The sequence below is a fragment of the Phaseolus vulgaris genome, chromosome 7 (assembly GCF_051622355.1).
Source record: "Phaseolus vulgaris cultivar YP4 chromosome 7, ASM5162235v1, whole genome shotgun sequence".
Taxonomy (NCBI): Eukaryota; Viridiplantae; Streptophyta; class Magnoliopsida; order Fabales; family Fabaceae; genus Phaseolus; species Phaseolus vulgaris.
Window position 1 is genome coordinate 43,338,798 of NC_143504.1, and position 27,187 is coordinate 43,365,984.

The 27,187-nt window shown below is 38.1% G+C and overlaps 1 protein-coding gene across 11 annotated transcripts; it reads right to left on the bottom strand.

The window, feature by feature from the left end:
- Positions 1–10,852: 10,852 nt before the first annotated feature.
- Positions 10,853–26,018, bottom strand: LOC137828665 (cyclin-C1-2). Of its 11 annotated transcripts, none has more exons than XM_068635333.2 (10): positions 25,583–26,018; positions 25,419–25,513; positions 25,227–25,333; positions 24,788–24,827; positions 23,686–23,730; positions 22,864–22,982; positions 22,621–22,735; positions 22,142–22,192; positions 20,552–20,699; positions 10,853–11,204 (listed from the first exon to the last, which is right to left on the bottom strand). In XM_068635333.2, the coding sequence occupies exons 2-10, from the start codon at positions 25,448–25,450 to the stop codon at positions 11,100–11,102; spliced, it is 762 nt and encodes a 253-aa protein (XP_068491434.1). In that variant the 5' UTR covers positions 25,451–25,513; positions 25,583–26,018; the 3' UTR covers positions 10,853–11,099. The 11 variants fall into 11 exon arrangements, with proteins under 11 accessions (XP_068491434.1, XP_068491435.1, XP_068491431.1 ...); XM_068635334.2 differs by having other exon boundaries at positions 25,924–26,006; XM_068635330.2 differs by having other exon boundaries at positions 20,538–20,699; positions 25,924–26,006.
- Positions 26,019–27,187: the final 1,169 nt, after the last annotated feature.

Sequence of the window (27,187 nt, forward strand, 5' to 3'; positions counted from 1 at the left end):
CCGACCTGCTATATCGGGCTTTTAGAAGACCTTACGGTTTGGGAGATCAGTCATTACTATCACACTGAAACTCTGAAAATAGTGGCGGAGCTGTCAAGCTATAAATACCACTGCCAAGGCTGCCTTTTCGATGGCTTGATATCGTACCTCTGACCCTTGTAGCACCTTGCTCACGCAGTAAACAGACATTTAAGCCTAATCCTGCTCTTACACGATGACCGAGCTGATTGCCCGATCTGTAACTGCGAAATATAGACGAAGGGGACTACCTGGTAGTATTTTACAAAGGACAGGTGGGTTGGTCAGGTACTCCTCAACTTGAGGAACGCATCTTCACACTCATGAGTCCATATGACTTGGTTGTTCTTCTTCAAGCACTAGAAGTAAGGGTACCCCTTATCTCCTCCTGCTGATAAGAACCTCAACAAGGCGGCCATAAGCCCAGTCAGTTGTTTTACATCCTTCACAGTGGCAGGGCTCCTCATCCCTATGATTGTTGCACACTTGTCTGGGTTCGCTTCTATCTCCCATTCAGTGAGCAGGAACCCCGGAACTTCACTGCTTCTCTGGGTTCAGTTTCAAATTATACTTAGCTATTGTGGTGAATAGCTCTTCCAAATTAGCAACGTGCTGATCTTTTTCTTCTGAGGTGACGACCATGTCGTCTACGTATGCTTGTACATTTTGCCCAATCATGGGGTCGAGAATCCTATCCATCAACCTCTAATAGGTGGTGCCGACATTCTTCAACCCAAAAGGCATGACCTTGTAACAGTAGCTTGAGAGCTTTATCATGAAGGCGATCTTGCACTCATCACGGGGGTGCATGCGGATCTGATTGTACCCCGAGAACGCGTCTAGAAAACTCAGTAGTCGGTAACCCGAAGTGTTGTTAACCAAGGAATCTATGTTGGGCAGTGGATATGAATCTTTAGGATGGGCCTTATTCAGGTTTGTAAAGTCAACGCACAACCTCCACTTTCCGTTTTCCTTCTTCACCAATACCACGTTTGCTAGCCACTCAGGGTACTGAATTTCCCTTATGTGGCCAGCTTTCAAGAGCTTTTGTGTTTCCTCTTTGAAGACCAAACGCCTTTCTTCATTGAACTTCCTTCTTCTTTGTATCACCAGCCGAACCTTTTCATCCATAGTGAGTCTATAAAACAAGAAGTCAGGATCTATTCCATACATGTTTGTAGAAGACCAGGAAAAAGCACTCATGTGCCTCGCTATTACGTCGGTGATCTTGTCCTGCAACTCTTGGCCTAGTGATTTGTCGAGCTTGAACTTCTTCCCCTCGATCAATTTCTCCTGAACCTCACCAGCAAGCTTAGGTCACCTCTCGTTGGTGACCTCAGCTCAAGTGATCACCCCTGGCTCTCGCGCCTGGACGGTGACCGTACACACTCCCCTTTTGCTCTTTAGGTTATTCTCATAACACTTCCTCGCCGCCTTCTGGTCATACTTGATGATGATCACCCCTCCCTCGAGTGAGGGCAACTTTATCTTCATGTGTCTCGTCGAGGCCACCGTGCCTAACCTGTTCAAGGAGGGCCTTCCTAAAAGTAAGTTGTAGGCTGAAACAGCATTAACTACTAAATACCTGATACTGATCGTGCGAGATGAGGCGCCATTTGAGAAATTCATCCTCAACTCCACATGTCCCCATACCTCCACCTGATCTCCAGCAAAGCCAAACAAGCAACCATCATATGGTCTCAACTAGTCAGGTGACAACTGCAAGTTATTAAACGTTACCCAAAACATTACATCAGTTGAGCTCCCCTAGTCAATGAGAAATCGGTGTACTCTTCTTCTCACGGTGATGACGGAGATCACTACTGGATCATCCTCGTGTTGGACCACGTTCCCCAAATTTGCACTGGTTCAACTGGCTGGTCAGAACCCCGCGCCCCTATTATCATCACCTCTCTCGTGTACTTCTTACGCTTGGAGGCGGAACACCCCCCTCCTGAAAATCCTCCCGAGATGGTGTTCAGCTCACCGTGGACGGGTACCTCATGTCCTTGGTCTACTGAAATAATCTCCTCCTTCGACCCCTCCTGGCTCCCTTCCAAATACTCCTTCAAGAATCCATCCTTTATTAAGCCTGCTAACTGGTAGCCCAAGGCTATACAGAGTTCCACGTCATGCCCAAACCCCTTGTGGAACTCACTCCAAGCCTTCTTGCGCAGCCCCAAGTTCATGTCAGATTTTGGGGGGAACCTTAATTTTTCCGCCATTCCTATAATACCCTACAGCTCCTTGTACGTCAACCAAAACTTAGGCCAAAAAGGCAGGTCGTCTCTCGCCTTCGTCCTGGGTTGGTTCTTTCTGGTTGCGTAGGGTGCTCGTCGTGCGTCTGACCTCTTCTCGGTCACGGCTTCATGGACCCTAGAGGTTGAGCTCGGCTGCCTCTTTGGGATTGGCTTGCCCTGGGTGCGTCTTGTCGCGCTTCACATATACCCCCTCTTCTGCAGCAATGTGCGTGACACCTCGTCGCCGTATCTCCACAAATGTCCTTGCTGGATTTCTAATTAGTGAATCACTGAACGGTCTTGACGTGACCCCCCTGTCCAAAGGCGTAAACCATCAAGGCCTCGTCCTAGGTTTGGAGCCTCACTGTAAATGTCCCAAACCTGTTCAGGAAGTCCTTCAAATGTTCTCCTTGACTTTCCTTTACACCGAAAAGGTCGAAAGGGACTGGCGGTCGAGCTTGCTTAATGATGAATTGTTCCCTGAACAATTCAAAGAACTGGTCGAAGGAGGTTATGTGGCCATCAGAAAGGCCAACAAATAATTGTAATGTCGTGCATGTGAGTGTACCTATGAACATCTTGCAATGTATGGTGTCGGTTCCTCCCGAGATGATCATTTGGGCGTTAAACGTTGTTAGGTGGCTCTCGGGATCTTCTATACCTGTGAAAGTAATCTTAGGCGTTATGTAGTTGGCTAGTATGACAACATCCATAATCGCCTGCCAGAATTGTTTGCGGCGAGCCCTTAGTTGGACAATCGGGCCACGCTCCCCTGAGGAGTGTTCGTCAAACTGTTGTAGACTCTTATGCAATTCCTCATTGGCCTTGCGTAGCTCGTCATTTCTTGCTCGAGACGCGTATATTTCCGCCATCAACTGGTCTTATCTGAGCAGCTGCTCAGCTCGGGCTTTCGCCATGAGTCTCTCCTGTTCAGCCCTAGATGTTGTCATTGCCTCCTAGAAAGCACTCACAGTTTCCATAAGCTTTTGTATGGTGGGGTTGTCATTCCCTTCAGATCCCAATGGATCTTGCCTTGTATTCCTCATCACGTCTAGGAACTCGAGCACAATAGTGGGTGGGATTTGGTTTTATCAAGCCCTAGGGTGGCCGTCAAATATTCTTGTCAGTTGATCTGCTTGCAAGTTGACTCCGATGACAAACTCTAGCTCCATCTGTCTCTTCACGAATCTGTCTTTTACTCTTGCTGATCTGGAACGTAAATCCATTGAAACAGAGGGGACCCTACCTGTTGATTTCACTCTGACGATCAAGTCAGTATAGGGCTTATAAGAATTTAAGAAGTAATAAGTTTCAGTCTTAGAAATTGTGTACCTTTACCTGGGGTCTCAAGCCCCTTCTATAGCTTACCTCTTGTAACGGTTTTCCATCACGAGAATCTAATCTCAACTGAAAGCATACTCAACAGGAAAATATTTTGTTCAAGGGCACACTCTCTCGGTGTTTTAGCAGAACGGAATCTTTCCTCTAGGGAGTGCATAAAATAATAACAAAATAACCACTAGGGCACCAACTCCTGTACCAACATCAGGGGTCCATTCTGCTTACGTAGGCACCCTCTCTGTGGTGTTGCGCTACTTTTCATTATACATGCAACCTAACCTTTACGTGCCCTAAAACACATGCGCTTAGGTTTAAAAGAAAAATACTTACTTGATCTAGACCCCATACGCATTAAGCGCACCCCTAGGCCCACAAATACCCTTCGCTAGCGGTTTAGGTCTAACGTGCGAAGGGTTACCTTAATTATACAAAAATGGACTTACTCATACAATTGGGGCCCAATTACATGGCCCGCTATTCTGGCCTAAGAGTCGAGTTGACCTGTATGTGCCATGTGTGGAGGTCCGACCACCGAGTGTTGTGTTCTGAGCGTTCTGGTCCAGTACAATAATCTTGGGCGTTAAGTAATTAGTTGGTATGACAACGTCCATAATCGCCTGCGAGAATGGTTTAGGGCAAGCCCTTAGTTGGAAAATTGGACTTCTCGCCCTTGTGGAGCATTCGTCAAACTACTGTAGAGTCCTACGCAATTCCTCATTGGCCTTGCGTAGCTCGTCATTGCTTGCTCGAGACGCGTCTATTTCCGCCACAAACTGGTTTTGTCTGAGCAGCTGCTCAGCTCAGGCTTCTGCCATGAGTCTCTCTTATTCAGTCCTAGATGTTGTCATTGCCTCCTAGAGAGCAGTCACAGTTTCCATAAGATGTTGTATGGTGGGGTTTTCATTCCCTTCAAATCCCAATGGACCTTGCCTTTTATTCCTCATCACGTCTAGGAACTCAAGCACAATTGTGGGTGGAATCCAGTTTTACCGGGCCCCACGGTAGGCGCCAAATGTTCTTGCCGGTTGACTTGCTCGCCGGTTGACTCTGATGACAAGCTCCAGCTTCGTCTATCTCTTCACGAATTCGTCTTATCTCTTGCTCCTCTTGAACGTAGCTCTGTTGAAACAGAGGGGACCCTACCTGTTGATTGCACTCTGACGATCAAGTTAGTACAGGGCTTATAAGAATTAAGAAGTAATAAGTTTCAGTTTTAGAAACTGCGTACCTTTATCTGGGGTCTTAAGCCCCTTCTATAGTTTACCTCTTGTAACAACTTTCCATCACGAAAATCTAATCTCAACTGAAGGCATACTTAACACGAAAATATTTTGTTCAGGGGTACACTTTCTCGGTGTTGTAACATAACAAAATCTTTCTTCCAAGAAGTGCATAAAATAATAACAAAATAACCACCAGGGCACCAAATCATGTACCAACATCAGGGGTCCATTATGCTTACGTAGGCACTCTCTCCGTGGTAGTACGCTAATTTTCATTATACATGGCTCGCCATTCTGACCCAAGAGCCGAGCTAACCTGTCTGCGCCATGTGTCGAGGTCCAACCACCGAATGGTGAGTTCTGAGCGCTCTGGTCCAGTACAATAGTCAATTTCTTGGCAGGTGGTGGGTGCAGTCAAAAGTGATACAGTGTCGGGAGCGTTAGACATACTATTTTAAAGAGTGAATTTGAAGTCTTACTTAACCTTATAAAACTGAGGACGATTTTTCATGTACCTCCATATCTTCATATTTGATACAAACCAAGTAGTTATGAAGATGACTAAGGAAGTAAAAGACAAAGCACATGGCGAGCAGTCATCTCAACAAACAATTCAAGACCCCACCAAGGATCTCATGGACCCGACCAAAGAAGATGGGCATAAAATATGTTGTAAATAATTTTGGGCTCACTTTAGGCGTCCAAATAGCAAAGATAGGCTAGAATAAGGTGCATTTAGCATAATAGAGGGTGTAGTTATCATTTTAGCTTGTTCCAAGCCCTTTAGGAATGAGTTTTGACCTAGTTTCTAGAAGGATAAGCCTAGGGTGCGGGTTTGACTTGACTTAGTCAAACCCTAAGGCTGCTCCTTTTTTTCCCTTTTTCCATCCTACCCCTTTTGCTTGTTTTCCAAGGCTCCTTCACCTATAAATAGGAGGCCTACCCATTGTATTTTACAAGTTGAATTTGAATGAAGTAAAAAAAATCTACACAAATTATGTGAGCTCTTAGTGAGGCTTATGTCCTCTTAGGTTTGAGGTTTTGTCTTGAGTGATTGGGGAAGCTCTCAAGTGGCGGCCAACACACTCATCTTGGAGCACATCACCCTCCAAGTGGCGTGACATTCCTCACCCACCATCATAAGTTTTCTCATTCCATTTCTCCATTCCATTTTATGTGTTTGTCTCTTAGTTCTCTTCTTTGTTGCTCTTGGGTTTTACTCACAATCATGAGTATGGTGCATCATTTGGGAGGCCATGACCACCATTGATGTTACCTTGTGCCCATTTTCAATTCCGCAATTGCATCTTATTCTCACCTTATCTTGTTTTTTCATATTTGCCTCTGTGAAGTGCACCTTCACACTTACTTAACCACTTATCATGTCCAGTGAGAATCTTCCTTAGGTCCTCACCATTAATTGTTAAAAATCCCAATCTTAAGTAAAAGTGTCACGATAAGTGAAAACATATAAAAATCAACTCACATCTTGTGGTTATCAAAGCTTAGGTTCTTGAGCTTATTTTGTTTGGAGTTGATTGGCACTTTACTTTCTTGCACTTTTAATTCCTTGTCTTTACATTGAAGCACCTTTAAATTCTTGTCTTTACTTTCTAGCACTTATAATTTCAGCCCTTTACTTTCTTGCTTTTAATTTCGGCATTTACCTTTATTCAATAACATTGTTTCGCTTTTTGAATGTTCCTTTATGTCTTTTATTGTTCTTTCCTTTTTGCCTTGAGTCATATGTTCTTTAGTGTTCTAGGAGTCCTTAAAATTTTGCCTCTACTTGCTTTTAATTGTGAAAGTTTATAAGTAATTAGAAACTTGTTTTAGTAGAAGTAGATTTAAGTTCCAAACAAAAAGATTTCAAGTGATCAATTATTTTGAATCCCAAACTTTTTTTGAAAATTGAAGTTATATGAAAATATGCATGATTAAAACTATGTCATTTCATTCCCATAATCCAAGAACAAGTATAAAAAAAGGGAATTTGCGCAAACTATTTTATGTTCCAATATTTCAAAGAGCAACATTTTCAAAATTTTGGGTTCATCTTGATTGGCAAATTGATTTAAACCTTGTGGAATTTTTATCCTTTTGCATTGACAAATTTCTAAAGAAAGTTTTATTGTTAAAAGTTTAGTAGGTATCTTAGAGTCTTTTTGTGTGCCTTTTTCTTGTTTGTCTTCCTTTTCAAGTTTTGTCATAATCTCTTTTCCCAAAAATTCATTTGCCTTTCTTGTTTTGAGCTTTTCTTGTTTGTCTTTTCAAATTCCTTAAGTTTTGTTGTGGTTTTTTGAGATCAAGTGTGTTTGGCTTTGTCCTCTTTCACTTGAGAAATTTTTCAACACCAAGAAAGACCTTTTTGAAAGGATAAAATTCTTTTTGAGTGCTTTGAGTGTTCTCCTCTTGATTTCTTTTCACCAAAAGTGACGCAAACTTGAGAGAGTGTATTCTAACTTCTTTTTCACTAATTGTTTGATTCCTTTGTGCAAACATTATGGGTCATTTGTCTTTAGGTGAATCTTCAAAACCGCAATCACAACACAAAGCCCATCTTTTGGGAAAACTTGTGGAGGTCAAGAAGCGAATGGTCCACAAAGATGAGGAAATAAGTCAACTAGCGAAAAGATTGCAAAGACTAGAAAAAGCTTTAGCAAGGCAAACTCAAGAAAGGATATGGGAGCCGCCAAGAGCAACTAGACATTCCATGCACTATGGGAGTCAAGAACATGATTGGAAAGTACACAATTTTGCAAACTAGCATCTTCAACACCAACAACAACCATAACATTCTTTCAATTTTGTAAAGTTACCTAGTTTTAGTAGTTACAATGACTCTACTCTGTATTTAGAATGGGATGCTAAATTTGAAAAACTCTTTAAAGTGCATAAGGTCACCGAGGACCAAAAGGTTAGGTTAGTTTCCTAGTTTTTTAAGACTATGCCACACAATGGTGACAACAAACTGTATTGGGCATTGGACTAAACAAGAGGCCAGTCGTGGTCTCTTGGTATGATTTGAAAGAATGTATGTGCGCCCGATTTGTTCCTCCTCATAGGAAGGAACACTTGTTGAAGCTCCAACGGCTTCATCAAAGGCCTAGGGCGGTAAAGGAATATTTTGAAGAGTTAGAAACAACTTTGACTAAATTTAATATGCCTAATAGTGATGAGTCAAAGATAATTCAGTTTGTGAGTGATTTGAGGAGAGAAATTTGAGATGTTGTAGAAATATATGAGTATTCTTCCTTAAAGAAGTTGGTTCACCTAGCCATCAAGGTGGAATCACAAATTTCATAGAAAACAATTTTCAAAAATACTTCTAATTATGGTTTCTACAAATCTTCTGAGAAGGGTGCAAACAACATTTCTACAAAAACTTCTCCTTCCCATTTTTCAAAAGGCATCACTTCTCACCAAAAGGTTTCTCAACACAACCCTTCTACCTTTATCCCTAAGTCACCCACTAAAACTTCAAGTACAAAATGTTTTAAATGTTTAGGTTTTGGGCACACAGCTGCCAATTGTCCAAGTAAAAGAACCATCATGTTACAAGAGATAAATCAAGCCCAAATTCAAATAAAAACAAAAAGAGAAAATGAAAAAGGTCGAGAAAAGTAAAAAGGGTAGACCTCACAAAAATAATTGCGTCTTCATGGTATACTTCTTCCTTCTCTTTTTCATTACCAAAGGTTTCTATCTACTTACCATTTTCTTAAAGAATTTTAGGGATGATTTTCAAACACCTCCCAAAGGTTTCCACCTTTTAAGAGGACTTTCATAAAAAATATTTGTCATTCCCAAACATTCTTTTCCAACTTGGTATGTATATAGAAACCCATCTTATGCACTCCCCACACTTCAGGAACATAAGTTGAGTTCACATCCCAATCCTTGCACTATCTTATATGTGAACAAACTAACTATGTTATCTACAGGAGTTCTAAATTCGAGGTCGAATTCTCTCGAACTTGGGGGGCATGATACAAACCAAGTAGCTATGAAGATGACCAAGGAAGCAAAAGACAAAGCACATGGCGATCAGTCATCTCAGCAAACAATTCAAGACCCCGCCAAGGATCTCATGGACCCGACCAGAGGAGATGGGCATAAACCAGAGCACCAACTACTCTTCCTTTTGGTCTTCTTAAGAGATAAAATATATTGTAAATAATTTTGGGCTTACTTTAGGGGTCCAAATAGCAAAGATAGACTAGAATAAGGTGTCTTTAGCATAATAGGGGGCGTAGTTATCATTTTAGTTGGTTCCTAGCCCTTTAGGAAGAAGTTTTGACCTAGTTTCTAGAAGGATAAGCCTAGGGTGCGGGTTTGACTTAGTCAAACCCTGAGGCTGCCCCCTTTTTTTCCTTTTCCCATCCTACCCCTCTTGCTTGTTTTCCAAGGCTCCTTCACCTATAAATAAGATGCCTACCCATTGTATTTTACAATTTGTATTTGAATGAAGTAAAGAAACTTTACACAAACTGTGTGAGCATTTAGTGAGGCTTATGTCCTCTTAGGTTTGAGGTCTTATCTTGAGTGATTGGGGAAGCTCTCAAGTGGCGGCCAACACACTCATCTTGGAGCACATCACCCTCCAAGTGGCATGACATTCCTCACCCACCATCATAAGTTTTCTCATTCCATTTCTCCATTCCATTTTAATTCCATTTTATGTGTTTGTCTCTTAGCTCTCTTCTTTCTTGCTCTTGGGTTTCACTCACAATCATGAGTATGGTGCATCATTTGGGAGGCCATGACCACCATTGATGTTACTTAACCACTTGGTTAAGTTCGTGTCCAGTGGGAATCTTTCTTAGGTCCTCACCATTAATTATTAAAAATCTCACTTTTAAGTAAAAGTGTAACCATAAATGAAAACATCTAAAAATCAACTTACATCAATATTGCACCTCCACATAAGAAGCAAAATGAAAAGTTTATCCTTATTTTTATCTTCTCCATTAAGCACCCCTTTTTTCCTTGATCGACATGGTCTCAGGTCGACTTGGATCGACATGGGCTTGGCCGACTTTAGTCAACATTGGTCGAGGTCGACCTGAATCGACATGGGTCCTAGCTGACTCAACCTGACATGGATATGACTGGACTCAGATCGACATGTCCTGAGCTAACTCGGTTCGACATGGACGCAGGTCTACTCGGATAGACATGGGTTTGGGTCGACTCAGCTCGACATGGACCCGAGTCGACTTGGCTCGACATGGGCTCGATGCGAACTCGACTTGGGCTTTGGACCACTCTGCTCGACTTTGGCCCAAATAGACTCAGCTCGACTTTAGCCTGGACCGACTTAGCTTGACTTTGGCTTGGACCGACTCAACTTGACGTGTATCTTGACCCACTCAGCTCGACATGGACTCGGACCGACTTTTCTCGACCTGGGCCTAGATTGACTCGGCTTAACCTGGGCCCGAACCAAGTCAAAATTCATCCAAAAATCTATTTTAGATAATCCAAAAATGTATCCAATCTATATCCAATTAAATAGATTGAACTTGAAATCCAAAAATATGATTTGGATTTGAGATAAATCCATTCAAATGGATTAAAAGTAATATAAATATGAATAATTATAAATTGGATTTCACAATTTGGATTTTTTTCCTACCTGGATAGTTTAATTGATATCATTCTATGTTTTTTCAATGTTAACATCATTTTTTTACTTTTATCTTTATAAGATGTTACCTTTATTATTTCTCTAAATATGTTATTTTTATTTTAAATTTTATAAATATTTTTTTTTAATTGCCATAAAAGTATCACTGTTTATTTGAGTCCTTATAAATATATTATTTGAGTTTACATTTTTTATCATGTGTATGTAGTCACCATTACACTTAACCCAAAAAAAAAAAAACTAACACCATGGTTCAACACACAAAAACGACAAGAACCATAATAAAGAAAAGAGACCAAAATTAAAATATTCCTACTTTATGGAACAAAAGGTTATTTAAGAAAAATAAAATAAAGTTATAGGTTGTTTAGTGCAATCAATTTATGACACAATAAATTGATAAAATTAAAGATTGTATGAAGTATATGGAGGCGTAGGAGGTCCTCACCAAGAAATACTCCCTTTTCATCCCTCCCTTTCCCCTTAATAGGACCCTTTGAATTACCACCATATACTATTGGATACATCTTGAAAGCGTTCTACTGCAAAATATGTCAAAATCATTCAGACCAGTTACTATAACATTATTTCATTCCACATTCATTGTGACTCATCTCCAGTAAGCTTTTAGGGTCTCAAGGCCAACTTCTGAAGAGCAGCATTGATTCTATCATCAGAGAACATTCTATGGCTTTCATAAAAATCAAGTATCTCCATTGATATGTTTTTGACCTGCCAAACATAAACAATCACTTAAAAGATATATTTTTCTTTATCATTCAACTGACTAGAATTCTATTCTACTTCATGTTCAGAACACTTGCATGAAAGTGATTTTAAACTGGTAGGGCCACACAAATGGCTAATGCACTTTGGACCTCTGCCAAACACACGGCATCTTAAGAAGTTGCACTGATTTGGAAACACAATGAAATCTAACAATAATGCATATTTGTGAAATAAGCACTGCTGACAGTTATAACAGTATATCTTCAACAAGCATTCTGAGAAAGTGGACCTCTTGGGTCAGAGAGGTTTGAGCCATGTTACTAACAATTCCCTCCACAGTGGAAGCACCTTTTACTAATGGTGATAGGCAGAACAAATATCATCCCAATTTTCCTAGGTGGTGTCTTCAGGGGCAAGATCCAAGCCATTGAACAAGGACCAAGTAGTGCTTGTTGAGCTTGGAGGCTGATAAAGCTAAATTATTCAAGGCAGCAGCTGGCAGAGAAATAGATGAAAAGAGATGGGACCTTGATGTGGCTTAAGTAAGGAACAAGGGAAAACAGGATGTATCTTAAATGAGACACCTAGCTGTAGGCTATATGCCATGGTGCGAATGAGTCAGAATCTGAAAAGGTCCGAAGAAATGCCTGGAAAGCTTATGGTGTGACTGAGAGTTGGCAGTATAGACAGGAAGGAGTCAACAGCCTCCAATTGAGAGAACCCAGAATATAAAAAGGAAGCAGTTTGCCATATATAACCTCAATTGGGGAAAAAACAGTGTCAAAGTGGGCAGAGGTATTATAGGACCATTTAGCCAAAGGAATGAACTTGCCATCAGATTCAACATGGTAGGCTGTGCTCATTCGAAGATTGGTGCCACAGATACAAAACAATTCAACAAAGAGGGGGTCATGATCAGAAACACGGCTACATGGAAGGTCATGTAACTAGCAAGCCATATAAAAAATAAGGAGGCAACCTTGAAGGCAGTGTACTGGGAAACAGAAACCCGAGATGATCAACAACCAGAAAGTAGTAAATCTAAGAGATGGAGGCAAACCAAAACAAACTCAGGAGAAAGATCTTCCCACACAGATTAGAGTTGGAAGAGGTTTTCAATGAATAGCTAGGCGCTTGGTTTCATACTTCATTTGCTGGCAGGTGAGGCATTGAGTGATGTAAGTTTTGACATTATTAGGAAGTGGGTCTAAGTCTAACTCAATCTCACAAAACTGGTTTGTAAGGTGAGGTTTGTGCCCACTTATATACCGTAATTTGATCTTATCTCTAGTCGGTGGGGATCTCCATCAGACATTAAGACACATAATGGTCCAATAAAAAATGGCCTAGAGATGATGCAACATCTTAGTAATTTCCATTTGGTCATCCAAAGGTGTTTTGTGGAATTCTTCAAGTAACAACAGAAGGGGTTGTTGGCATTGAGCCATATTTTACCATTGTAGAAAATGAGATCATGATGAATTTGATAATCCAATTTGGAATTAGGATCCTGTTGCAGCTAAGTGAGCAAGGAACAAAGTTCTGAACTAGTAGCAAAGGATTGTCGCAATTGCTCCAGGGATGTGAAATTAGGCACGGAAAGGATGACACATGATCCAAAAGAAACCTAAAAAACGTAAGAGAGAGCATTTGCAATGGTATTAAATGCACCGAACTTATACTAGATGGTGTAATTGTATCCTAAAAACTTCAAGAGTTACATCTATTACTTTGGGGCCTAAATAACTTATGATATCAAATCATAAAGACTCTTGTGGTGAATAAGAATAATAAAAGGGTGGCCTGAGAGATATTGGCACCATTTCTAGATAGCAATGGTGATGGCATGCAATTTGCGAACATAAGTAAAAGCATGCTACAAATGCAAGCAAGATGGTTTTCTAAAGAAAGAAATAGATTGACATCTTAGATGAGAACGACATCCGTAGCTAAGCTGAAAGCTTTTTGTTTTCAAAGTGAAGAGCAAAGAGAAATTGGATAAGGTCAATAGAAATTGGGCGGAGACCATAAAAAGAGTGCTTTTAGGGAAGGGAAGTAAGCCCTTCATGAACATTTGATAAAAATCAATGAACCCTACGAAGCCTTGAAGTGAGGCAGTGGAAGAGGGAATGGGCCAATCAACCATGGTTTGAATCTTAGAAGCTTCAGGAGCGACACCATGGGAAGAGACAATGTGTCCTAGATACTCCAGTTGTCATTGCACAAACAAGCATTTTGAATGGTGCAAGAACTGTCCCTACAACAAAGTGGAGAATATTGGATCTAAGAAAGATAGGAATCAAAAGTGTCACTGTGTACCAAACTATCATGGTAAGACAGTCAAAAATCGATGCAAGAACAACTTATGAAGTTCATTCATTCATGGTGGCATGAAATGTGGAGGGTGAATTACAAAGCCTAAAGGCACCAAATAAGGACACGCGAAGAAAAATGGCTATAGCTTAGATGAAGCATACTAGTGTTAAGCATTTGATTGACCGGTTTCACCAGTTCAATTTTCTAAAATTGTGGATATATGTGAAGGGGTTACCCAATCTTCTAAAAATGATGGGTTTGGAGTTAGGTGCCAAGCCAAGTGAAAGTGGTGGATAATGGTAAAGTTAGGTGGGATATGGGTAGGGTTTGGGAAGATAGGTGCATATTGGGGTAAGATAGTGACGATCTCGGGAATAGGGTGAGAGGTCGGTTGAACAATAAGAGGTAGGGAAGAAGAGGAAGGAGAGAGTGATAATGTTAAGTGAAGAAGAGCAATAGCAACATGGGTTTGAATGTTGGGCCATGGCCATGTCACACCCAAAAGGAATGTATACGCATAGTAATATGAGTTGGCCCAAAAGAGAAAAAACACACTAAAAGACCTGTAATCAGTGGTAAATTGATTGAAACCCATAAGCCACTATACTTCGAGCACAATGTCAGCACAACTAATAGGAAGAATAAGAAGGTTGACAAGAGATGTGTAACCCGAAATGGCAAGTGATGCTTGTGAACAAATGTGGTGACAATGCAAAATGGAACCATTTCCAACCAGCCCTTGCAGGGGAGGAGTGGAAATCATAGGGAGCATGAGGAACTAGGCAACCTACGACTAGATGATGTTAGATATTATTAGATATTATGAGATATTATAGATATTGTTAGATATCTCATATTTATGTAATGGGCTTAGCCCATATGTTTCTTTTTCCTATATAAACATAACCCTATGTGTTCAATATACACAAGGGATTTACCCTATTCTTTCTTTTCCTTTAATATGGTATCTAGAGCATAAGGTTAGGGTTTAGGGTTTAGGGTTCAATTTTTATTGGTGAACCCACTATTCACTGGAATTTTCCAGCCACCACCCCACTGTCTCGCCGGACCCGCGCTCCGGACCTTCGTCGGACCTTCGCCGGAATCGCTGTCGGAGCCTTCATCTTTGTTGCTCCCGCCAATTAACCGGTGACTGGATTTGTCCTTATCTTTTATGGCTTCTTCCGCTTCCGCTGCCACTATGGCTTCTTCTGCAATCATTATGCCGGATTCATCTATTTATACTAATTACGTCAATGTTCATCTTTCCATTGACAAATTGGATGGAACCAATTATGACACTTGGGCATCAGATATTAAATTATGGCTTAAGAGTCAAGGTTATGTTGATCATCTTACTCATCCTACTCTTGCTGAAAATGAGGTTGTTCGTTGGTCGAAAATTGATGCTCAATTATGCATTGTTATCAAATCGACCATTCACTCATCTTTAAAACAAATTTTTCGTACCTATGAAACATGTTCAGAAGTTTGGGAACAATCAAAATTATTATACACCAATGATACTCAACGTCTTTATGGTGTGTGTCAAAATCTTCTCACAATTGTTGCTCCCAAACGTCTTGATGGTACAATGGCAGAATATCTAGGTAAACTTCATGCTCTTCTTCATGATTTTAATGAGTTATTACCTCCTGCCTCTACTCCTTCTCAAGAACTAGAACAAAGATCCAAGTTCTTCATGTTATTGGGTTTACATGGTCTTCCTGATGATTATTCTCACGTTCGTGATCAAATTTTGGGATCTCCTATTGTGCCCAATTTTACTTCCACTTGTTCTACCCTTTTGCGCGTGCCAGGTAAACACACCGGTGATATAACGTCTCATGTTGATGACTCTTCTGCTTTAGTCTCTCAGCATAATGATCGTACTCGCCCTCACAAGCCGGGCAAAGGGCGTCACAAGTGTGACCATTGTGGCAAACTTGGCCACAAAATTGACAGATGTTATGCCTTACATGGTCGTCCTCCTAGATCTGTTACGGTTGCTCAAATTGCCCCTGTGCAACCTTCTACCATGGACCATACTTCAATTGATACCCCAAGCCAGCATGCTATTTTCAATGAATTTCTTAAATGGTATGAGGATCGTCAGAACCCTAGTTCCACGGCTTCTGTTGCACATTCAGGTACATCTTTTGTTGGCCTCACTCACTCCACTTCCCATGGCCCTTCGGTTCTAGATTCAGGTGCCACTGATCACATTACTGGTAATAAATCTTTTTTCTCTTCCCTATCAACTGCGGGTTATTTACCTTCAGTTACCATGGCCAATGGATATAGGGTACCATCACATGGTGTTGGTACTATTAATCTTTTTTCATCTTTATCTATTGATAATGTTCTTTATGTCCTTGGGTCTCCATTTAACTTATTATCCATTAGTCGTCTCACTCGTTCCCTTGACTGTGTTATTTCTTTTACCAAAGATTCTGTTACTTTACAGGACCGGAGTTCGGGACGAATGATTGGCACCAGATGTGAGTCTCATGGACTTTATCAACTACAGATCTCTGCACATGTTGGCGCAATTATGGATTCTCCATCTCTCATTCATGCTCGGTTGGGTCATCCTAGTCTTGCCAAGATGCAACAGCTTGTTCCAAGTTTGTCTAATGTGTCTACTTTATCGTGTGAGTCGTGTCAGTTAGGGAAACACATTCGTAGTTCTTTTCCTCGTAGTGTCTCACAACGTGCTTCATCTCCTTTTGCCTTAGTTCACTCTGACATTTGGGGACCAAGTCGTATTAAGTCTAATTTAGGATTTCAGTATTTTGTTACTTTTATTGATGATTATTCAAGATGTACTTGGGTATTTTTAATGAAAAACCGTTCTGAGTTGTTTTCTATATTTCAAATATTTTACAATGAAATTAAAAATCAATTTAGAATTTCCATCCGAATTTTGCGCAGTGATAATGGACGTGAGTATCTTTCTCATTCTTTTAAAAATTTTATGGCTTCTCATGGTATTCTTCATCAAACTTCATGTGCTTATACACCTCAACAAAACGGGGTAGCTGAGCGCAAGAATAGACATCTTGTTGAAACAACTCGTACTATTTTAATCCATGGTGATGTTCCTCAGCGTTTTTGGGGTGATGATGTTCTTAGTGCATGTTATCTCATTAATCGCATGCCATCTTCAGTTTTAGATAACAAAATTCCTCATTCTATTTTATTTCCACATGACCCTCTCCACTCTTTACCTCCCAAAGTTTTTGGGTCCACATGTTTTGTTCATAATTTTAGTCCTGGTCTTCATAAATTATCTCCTAAGTCACACAAATGTGTCTTTTTAGGGTTCACTAGATCACAAAAAGGATATAAATGTTTCTCACCGTCTTTAAACCGTTATTTTATTTCAGCAGATGTCACCTTCAGTGAATCTTCCCTTTACTTTTAAGTCTTGTCCTTCTCCTTCAATTTCTTCATCTAATCAAGTTAATATTCCTCTTGTTGTGCCTAGTGCACCTAACAATTCACCACCGCCGCCAACTCTTCAGGTGTATAGTCGTCGTCAACCGTCTCATCGTCCATCAGCAGACTCTATTCTGGTGCCAACACCTCATCCCCCTCCGGCTCCTATAGTTGAACCTCCGACTGTTGAACCTGATCTTCCTATTGCTATCCGTAAAGGTATACGTTCTACTCGTAATCCCTCTCCACATTATACTACTTTGAGTTACCATAGACTATCTCAACCCTTTTATACCTGCCTTTCGTCTATTTCTTCTGTATCCATTCCAAAATCTGTAGGTGATGCCTTAGCTCATCCTGGTTGGCGTCAGGCCATGCTTGATGAAATGAATGCGCTTCAGAATAATGGAACTTGGGAACTTGTTCCTTTACCATCTAGGAAATCTGTTGTTGGTTGCAGGTGGATTTTTGCTATCAAAGTTGGTCCTGATGGTACTATTGATCGTCTCAAAGCTCGTCTTGTGGCTAAGGGTTATACCCAAATTTTTGGTTTAGACTATGGTGATACTTTTTCTCCAGTAGCAAGGATGGCCTCTGTTCGCTTATTCATAGCTATGGCTGTTCTTCAACAATGGCCTCTTTATCAACTGGATGTTAAAAATGCTTTTCTTAATGGGGATTTGCAGGAAGAAATTTATATGGAGCAACCTCCCGGTTTTGTTGCTCAGGGGGAGTCTTCTAGATTGGTATGTCGTCTTCGCAAATCCTTATATGGCCTCAAGCAGTCTCCTAGGGCTTGGTTTGGAAAATTTAGCAATGTTGTTCAACAATTTGGTATGACTCGAAGTGAAGGCGATCATTCAGTTTTTTATCGTCACTCGAGTGTTGGGTGTATCTATCTTGTAGTATATGTTGATGACATTGTTCTTACAGGCAGTGATCATCATGGCATCTCACAAGTAAAACAACACCTTAGTCAACACTTTCAGACCAAAGATCTTGGCAAACTCAGATATTTCTTGGGGATTGAGGTAGCATAATCCAATACTGGTATTGTTATCTCTCAAAGAAAATACGCATTAGATATTTTGGAGGAAATTGGGTTGATGAATTCAAAATCTGTTGATACTCCCATGGATCCCAACGTCAAGCTTCTACCCAATCAGGGGGAGCCTCTTTCAGATCCTGAGAAGTACAGGAGATTAGTTGGAAGATTGAACTATCTCACTGTTACTCGTCCTGATATTTCCTTTGCAGTCAGTGTGGTGAGTCAATTTCTTAATTCTCCATGTGAAGATCATTGGAATGCAGTCATTCGTATAGTGAAGTACATTAAAGGCTCTCCTGGAAAAGGTTTGTTATATGGTCATAATAACCATACTAAAGTCGTTTGTTATTCAGATGTTGATTGGGCAGGATCTCCATCTGATAGAAGGTCAACTTCTGGTTATTGTGTCTCCATTGGTGATAACTTGATCTCTTGGAAGAGCAAGAAACAAAGTGTTGTGGCAAGATCTAGTGCAGAAGCATAATATAGAGCTATGGCCTCGGCTACTTGTGAGCTTATTTGGCTTAAACAGTTACTTAAAGAATTGCAATTTGGAGAGGTTACTCAAATGACACTGATATGTGATAATCAGGCTGCTCTTCATATTAGCTAAAATCCAGTTTTTCATGAAAGGACAAAACATATTGAGATTGATTGTCATTTCATTCGAGAAAAGATTATATCAGGAGATATCAAGACTGAGTTTGTTAATTCAAATAATCAATTAGCAGATATTTTTACTAAACCCTTACGATGACCTAGGATTGATTACATTTGTAACAAGCTGGGTACATATGATCTATATGCACCAGCTTGAGGGGGAGTGTTAGATATTATTAGATATAATTAGATATTATTTGATATTATGAGATATTATAGATATTGTTAGATATCTCATATTTATGTAATGGGCTTAGCCCATATGTTTCTTTTTCCTATATAAACATAACCCTATGTGTTCAATATACACAAGGGATTTACCCTATTCTTTCTTTTCCTTTAATAGATGATATTGAATATTATCATTGTCCACCAGGATAGTGACCTGAGTCCCCAAAATTTGTTCGTATAAAAAAAAGTCTATGATGCCAACATGTTTGTTTTAAGCTTATCTAGGGATAAGTCCATGCCACTAAGTGGAGGCAATACAATATCTAATATGTCAAATTCATCGTCTTCGTTAGCAAGAAGTAGGAGAATTTGTCCTTTGTGATGATGGCCTCTAACCCATTTTTCGACGTAGTGGTAACACAATCCTTGCTCTCAATGAGAGGATAACTCCTCAAGAGATAAATGCTTAAAAAGAACATTAGGAGTAGAAGGAAGAGGGAGGGTAGATGGGGTAGGTGAAGGAAAGGTTAATATGTGTGTGGTATTGTGAAAGGGAAAATGATGATCATTAATCTTATCCTCCTAGAGTTTGGCCCAAAAAGCCATCGCCTACAAAAGGGATATTGACACGAGGGCCTGGACTTCACAGCAAATTTCTAGTGAGAATCCAAAATTGAAAAAACTAGGGAGAAATATCAAAGCCAACCAGACAATATGATTTGCTAAATGCTCAAGGTCAATGAGATAGTCATTATCAGAGCTGCATTGTGTTAGTTTGAATAGGACTCCTTTTGGGTCATCATAAAAGGGAGCAAAATGGGATTCAAGTGTTTGCAACATCCACTAAAACCAACTCAACACCGGATCATCCATGTTGAATCATTGCCTGACACTGGTACAATCCTACTTTCCTAATATTGCATGATACAGCAATAACTTGCTCTTTTATGTGGATGAGATTTTATGTAGAAATGCCAGAATTACAATGTGTTTTGTACTGTTGAATAGGCAGCCAAATTATTCGCTGCATGAAAGGTCAGGTTTCAAAAGTTAATCTCTTCACTATTGTGTAAGACAAATAATACGAGACTATTTGGCTTTAAGACAAGCCAATGGTTTCAACAAGGGACAGTAAGCACAAAGGCTTTTCATGTAACTTTGCAAGACACCATCCAGGCATCAGGTCTCATTTAATGTTGGTCTTTAGAGAATGAGATGTATTACACACTAGAGCTTCTACCAGTGAGGTAGGTGCCGAAATTATCGAGATACCATACCACTATTATTATGTACAAGGTATTTTGGGCATATTTCACATTGTGGAATTAAGCAACTCCTTTCCTTTTTCCTTTTTGGATATAAAATGGAATTAAACCTCGTTTGTATTCTCTGTGTTGAATCAGCAAACACATTTGCCATATTCAACTAAAGCCAAACCATGTAAATTTGTAGCAACTATTTTTCTCATTTTAAGATTGTCCAATTTGTCCTATACAGGGTGCCAGCCTTCCACAGCAGTCATAGCAGGCCATCACCATTCAAATTTTAATTTGCAAGATTTATGAATATTATTATTGTCAAATTTAACAAGAATTTAGAAGAAAAAAAAAGTAAACAAAAAATAGAAAAGGAGAAAGAAAGAGATGGTTAAGACACTTCCGTAAGGATGCAACAAATAAGTGCTTAGAAGTTAGAAATACAGTGGAACACTCGCCACGTTCATGTCAACACGAAGTTCTTCAAACCAAGCAGTGGTGTCTTTGTCCCTGAGTACACTAGCAATGTATATGCAAGCTAAAGCAATCAAATGCGGAGGATGTACAAGAATTAAGTCCATCTTGTATGTGTCATTTACAAGCCCCCTGCCAGTATGAACTTTCATTACTTTTTTTCTTTAGAAATTTAATCCAACAAAAAAACTACCTATAAATAATAGATAGAAGTTGCAATTCCAACAGCATTAGCAAGGTAGCTGCTAGCTCAATAGAAAGCAGGCTTCATAGTGATATCAAAATAAATTATGTTTCTGGATAAACAGATTCAGTTATACAGCACTGAAACAACTTTCTTGAAGGATGTACTTAACATTCAAAAACAAATGAGAGAAGACTCTAACAACGCTACAACAGTAAAGTTGGAACAATTCCCACAAAACAATTTATGACTATGATATTGAACTGTCTTGAAATGAAAAACAGTTGTCTTACATAATTAGACATGTCAGAAACAATGAACCGTCCTCTATTATCATTATTATAGTGACCATGAGCATTAAATGGAAAACAAGTAATTAATCTAAGCTTTGAAGCTCTTGATAAAAAAAAGAGAATAAATCTAGTGCCCATTGGCAAGGAATACTGAATCATCTTCCATTTCAAGTAGCATAAATAAAAGGTTGTTTTAGCAAAATAATGTGCAGTGGTTTCTGTTGTTTGCATATGATTTTGCATTGCAAACTAAAATTCATTTATACTATACAGAGCCAATGCACTTAGTGGTACCATGAAAAATAACTAACAAAAATAAAGAATAACATATACACTCCACAACAACCGTTTCATCTCCAGACATTGGTATCTCAAGGACAAATCTTTATCCTAAAACATACAGAACTGAGGTTGATATTTAATAATCCAAAAGCCTCTCAATGCTCTCGCTAATATCTTAACATATATAAGATATATATTTATCAGAGTCGCTCCAATTAAATTTCATTAGAATGTACAGGATTTGAGAATATTTTGGCAAAAAGGAATGATGCTGGCGAGAAGTTTTCAGCCTTATTTAAGAAAATGTCATGATTATATGCAAAGATATGACAATTCTTATAATATGATAGATAAATCAACATGAAGCACTTAGTTAAGTAACATGTCAGTGAATAGGGTAATGCTTGAGTATAAAGGAGATGTGCATCCGGGATAATCAGATGTTCTAAAACGTACGAGTTTCACCTCCCTCTGCTTACAAACTTACAAAGCCAAACAACACAATAATCTATGCTGTTTTTGCCCTCTTTTTCCTTTAAAGAAAACAAATCGTTGAGAGATGAAATGAAGAGATGGTGTTAGTTCCTGGTCCTCCAACTAAGCCAATTTCATCATTTTTTTTTCCTTCAAATGAGGGAAATTCTAATGCAAGGGTCCAATTTTTTTTCATTTAAAATTATGTTATAGGTCAAACAGTAAAACAGAGCCAATAAAGGGGGGACAGGGGGATAAAATGGGAAATGTAAAAAAAGAACAGAAGAAAGGGAAACTTATAAAGAAACTGATCTCAGCTGTTCAACAGGAAGGACTCTTACCAAGTTAGCTGAGTCATGTTTAGATCATTCAAACCTGCATCCTGAAGCAACCTGGAGAATTATCAATATAATGACAATGAGAAATCATAAATGAATATAATCTAAATGACACAAATGTTGGACCAGTTCTTCTGTCACCAATTTTTAACTTGACAGGACTCAATTTGCCAAAATGTTCATCATTGGTATTTGTTTGACTTTCTTAGGGAAATGTGAAGACTGAGAACAGAAGGAACAATGAATGCACGTAAATTGATTTAAACAATTTTGTTTCCTAAACTAGGTGATTCAGTTTTTATACTGTCTTTAGTTTCTCTTTTCTGTGATTAGATTAGTGAAAGCTGTGTGGACAACACCCTTAAAATTGCAAGCTTTCTGGCCAGAAAAGTATGAACAAAATAATTGTTTTTCATAATTTCCACATTCCTGTGTACAAAAACTGAAAAAATTGAACAAAGAGATCATTATCAAACACTCACGGAGATAGTGAACGGTATGGGTGGTATACAACCAGGTAATAATTAAGAGCTTCTAAAATCTTCATTTCCATTTCAAGTATGTCCTTGATTTCATATCTATACTTCTCATCAGCATCTGCATTAAAAATCTGTGGTTTCAGCATAGAAAGGAAATCTAGTATCAAGAGAACTTTGAAAACAAATTATCACTTTACATTCAGAAGTCAACATGAAGAAAAATAAAATTATAGGTTAACATCTTACATAATTTTTTTATGTAAAATACAAGAAGCCGAGCTTGCACTGTGCTTTCTTCTGCTTTTGATGCCAGGTACAAGCATGTTGGAGCTACCAAGCGTGGATCATATTCTGCCATACTCTTCCTTAAAATGACAAAAAGTGAAGATTGTCAACAGTTGACACTTAGTGAGGGCATTAAGCACATACTACTACTTTCAGGGTCAGAAGAAGATAGCGTTATGAATAAGAAAACAGTCTGGACATTAAAACAATGCAAGCACACAAATTCGAAATTTATTAAGAGAAAATAAAAAATATTAGAATCAGCAATGGCGACAAGTTAACTACTGCAAAAAACATAGTTTTTTCAGTACAATGCGTGCAATTCAAGTTAGCAGCAACCAAGAAACAAAACAAATTTGATCAAAATAAACAAAAAATGTGCAGAAGATGGGATCACTTACTCTTTTATTTTTCTCTTCTGTTTATTCCCCTTGTTGTATATAAATGAATTGGATATTAGAGATGAATTTTCTACTTCTTTATTAAAGGTCAACTTGTTACTTGTCCAATTTCAAAACTGACATACATAGCAGTCGTCTGATTATAGTTACATTTGGAAAAAAAATTAAGTGCACGGTTGCTATGTATGGAAAATCCAAAAGTTAGTTGCCTATCTTGGAAACTTCACCATAAATTTTACCATAAACTTCGAATTAGTGACTCCAAATACTACACAACGTACAAGCTATCCCCAATCTAAAAGAAAGACAGGAAGTTCCAACCATTTCAGGACAAACTTTTCCATACACTAATACTAGAAGTTTACAAGTTCACAACACATACTTGGTATAAACACGCCTCATGTATGTAACTGCTGTGGCCACAACCCTGAAAGATCGACCAACACATTAGAAATGGTCATGGAATTTAACACAAAATAAATGGCAAAAGATGTTAAAGTTTTGAACTTAACACAAAATAAACGACAAAATAAGTTGATTTGCGTTCCCATTGTGATTCTAAAGTGGTATCACTATTGGTTGAGTAGACTCCTAAATTCTAATAGAGCTCTTCTACAAGTTCATATACACTTATGAATGGCGAAAGGCAAGGAAGCATCATTACTTATGGGAATATGGGTGTTATACTTCCTTTTCAAATGTAAATGATCATCACTTAAAGTCTAGTCTGTTCCATCAAAAATTGATCAAACAAAGTCAAAGAGACTTATGAAACTACAAATGTATTCCATGGATCAATATCGTATATATACCAATTTTGCATAAAAAAGTAACTTTCAATAAACATAAATAAATGATACGAAACTAACACATTAGAAAAGAAATCCACCAAGGACATAGTACATTAACTATAGATATGCATCATGGCATTGGAAGTGGTTACGGATTTCTATTTCCTAAGCCATGGTTCTGCAGAATCTATAGAAAGTGGATGTATAAAATACATGAATAAACCTACATCACAAACAAGCCAGACATCTATGGATATATCACCTTGATGAGAAAGAGACGTTGGGAGGTTTAGTAATGACATAATGGCTGACTTATCCTAATTTTCAGTTTATTTTAAAACTTCTTATGTTAATTGTGCATTCAAAACTGTTGTACATCCCATCACATACAATCTTGAAGGTCCTGTCTTGCTTATTGGAGAGTCAAAATGCAGGCAAACTAAACAAGGCTAGGAAAAGAATCAACACGATACATATACTTCATATTCTGCTTCTCCGTGGGGCTTTTAGCCTCAAGAAGTATAGCAATTCCTTTCTCTCCCCTTCATGCATTGCAGACTAAGCTCAGACGCTTAAGCCAGAAAGATCAAACCAATATACAAATCTTTCTCTGGTAATGCAATATACTTTTCACATACTTCTCATAAACATGAAAGAGATGACTTGTTCATATTCAAGAAATACAGTTCACACCTCTGCCTCACTTTTACTTGTTGTGCCAATTTCAAAATATCTGCTCAAGCAAGAAAGGAAAAAGAAGAAATTCAGCAAAGATAAATAACAAAAATCAAACACCTTTATAGCCAACGAAGGATATCAATAACAATAACCCTAATTTTTTACTTTTTACAAGCATCTTTCAGAATATTTTATATACAAGAACATGCCAAAAGATATCCATAAAAGCATCATAAGAAATTCCGTCTGAAACGAATCCCTGGCACACAAAACTAAAGATGACAGCAGCAACTACAAATTCTTCTGAACCGGATACTACATCAAGTAAAAGAATGATAATCATAAACAATAGCTAGAAGCAAAAAGGTTAGAGAACAAAACAGTGCTGTGGCATAAGGGGAATAAATACATGTATGATAGAGATTGAAGAAAAACATAAAAAAAGAAATCATACAATTGGTCAAGTGCATCTTAATGAGCTTAAAATCCTCCAGTGTGATACCCTTTTCCTTGTCTAGTGCATTCACCATATCCACATCCTCCTGGTCCAGAAGATGCTTGCTGCAAGGTTCATAACCCCAAGAATCCCAAATTACACACAGATGCACAGAGAAAGAAGGAATCTTGGGGAGGAGATGAAACATACTAATGAGATGATGTCCAGAAATTGGCAGCCATGTTTCTTCAGAGACGATATTCAGCCAAAGAGAAACCAGAAAAGGGTGGAGAATCACAGTGCAACTGCAGAGTGAAGCAAACCCATTTAGAAGAGGAACCCATTAAAAATTGATCCAAAATTAAATGTTCTACCTTTCAACCAATGATGAAAGAATTGCACAAAACAAAAAGGGTGGAAATTAAATGTGCGAGCAGAAAAATACTAAAAGTGTGCAACTTCAGCTCGAAGGATTGAGTATCAAACTTCATAATAAAGAGTATAATTAAGAAAGAAGCTAAAAGAAACACTAAATTTGACAAGGGAACAAATTGGGTACAACAAATCCAAACTTAAATCTTTATTAACCATGAAAAGACTACCATATTTTTATTATATTAGTAAACATAAAAAGACAACAAGAGGGTTATGAAAAAAGCAGTGTGGGATTTCACTTCGATGTTGGGTGTGGAGATAGAGAGAGAGTAGCATTTACATTATGAACGAAACATAAGAACAGGTGTAACAAAAAAAAACACAAGAACAAGGTAAATGGAAAAACCGCGACTTTGTTTTCTTAATTGATTCTGCAACCCCGTGTTTTCAAATGCCCACTAACATAATGTGGTGAAATATCAAAATTGTCCCTAAAAATCATTCTAAATAGGGTATTGTACAAATGAATTTTTCATATGTGAAAATATCTTTTAGAATTGAGAATCCGAAATACATTTTCTGAATCTACTTTTAAAGTATATATTTGAAATATATTTTTATTTTATATTCTGAAAAATACATTTTAAAAGTATTCTGGGTAGTAATTTTTATGGAACCTTCAAGAAATAATTTATTTGGAGCGGAAAAAATATTGCAGTAGGACTAATAGTTCTGAAAAAATATCATTTAAATGCAAGAAATATTTTAGAAGTATATATTTTTTATAGTTATTTTAGAAAAAAAAAATATTTACTTTCCCAGTGTATTTTTAAGGATTTTTACACGCAAAAACAATGTCATATTTTCTTTTCTGATAAAATTTTCCAATTTCTTAATTCACTTTATTTAACGATAATTATGTATTTTATATTATTATTTCCACTCTAATAATAAATATATAATATATAAATTAATTAAAAGTTAAGAGAAAAAAATATATAAAAATCTGATTTAATGAATTAGAAAATAAAAAAAATCAATGAACTCAGTTATAAAAAGTTGAAGTAATTATGTCACGATATATTAATAATAAATTATTTTTTATAGTACATACATAACAAATAATGTGAACAGATAAGAATGTGTCATTAACTAATCAATATTTAAACTTTTAAAAATGTTTAGAATCTGGAAGAAGATAGGCTGATTTTCTCTACAGCATATTAATTCACATTTGCACCCAAGATAGTAACAACATACAGTGAAATGTTTGTTTTATTCTTAATAATTTAAAAAAAAATTATCTTCAAAATATTCATATCCATGAGTCAAATTACAAAGTTCTGGATATACAAATTCGGAACTAATATGTCATTTTCGGAGTTTACCATCCAGAAACTTACCTGAAAAGCATAAATGATCTTCCGAATGTCAAGATCCTTAAGAAAACATAAATGAGTTTTGGATCTCAATCTTTAGCACCATTTACAGCACACCATTATGAATATGAAAATTCAAAACTCATAACTCACTTTTGGATGTAACCATCCATACAAAAATAACCTTCCAAATTTCGAAATTAGGAATGTATAAAACCCACTTCC

What these genes read in the sequence shown, in the direction of transcription:
- LOC137828665 (XM_068635330.2), bottom strand. Translation starts at nt 25,450, where the DNA reads ATGGCTGCCAATTTCTGGACATCATCTCATTA. An exon ending in CAAGTAAAAGTGAGGCAGAG is followed by an intron (nt 23,731 to 24,787) that starts GTGTGAACTGTA and finishes TCGATCTTTCAG; the next exon opens with GGTTGTGGCCACAGCAGTTA. An exon ending in CCATACCGTTCACTATCTCC is followed by an intron (nt 22,193 to 22,620) that starts GTGAGTGTTTGA and finishes ATAATTCTCCAG; the next exon opens with GTTGCTTCAGGATGCAGGTT.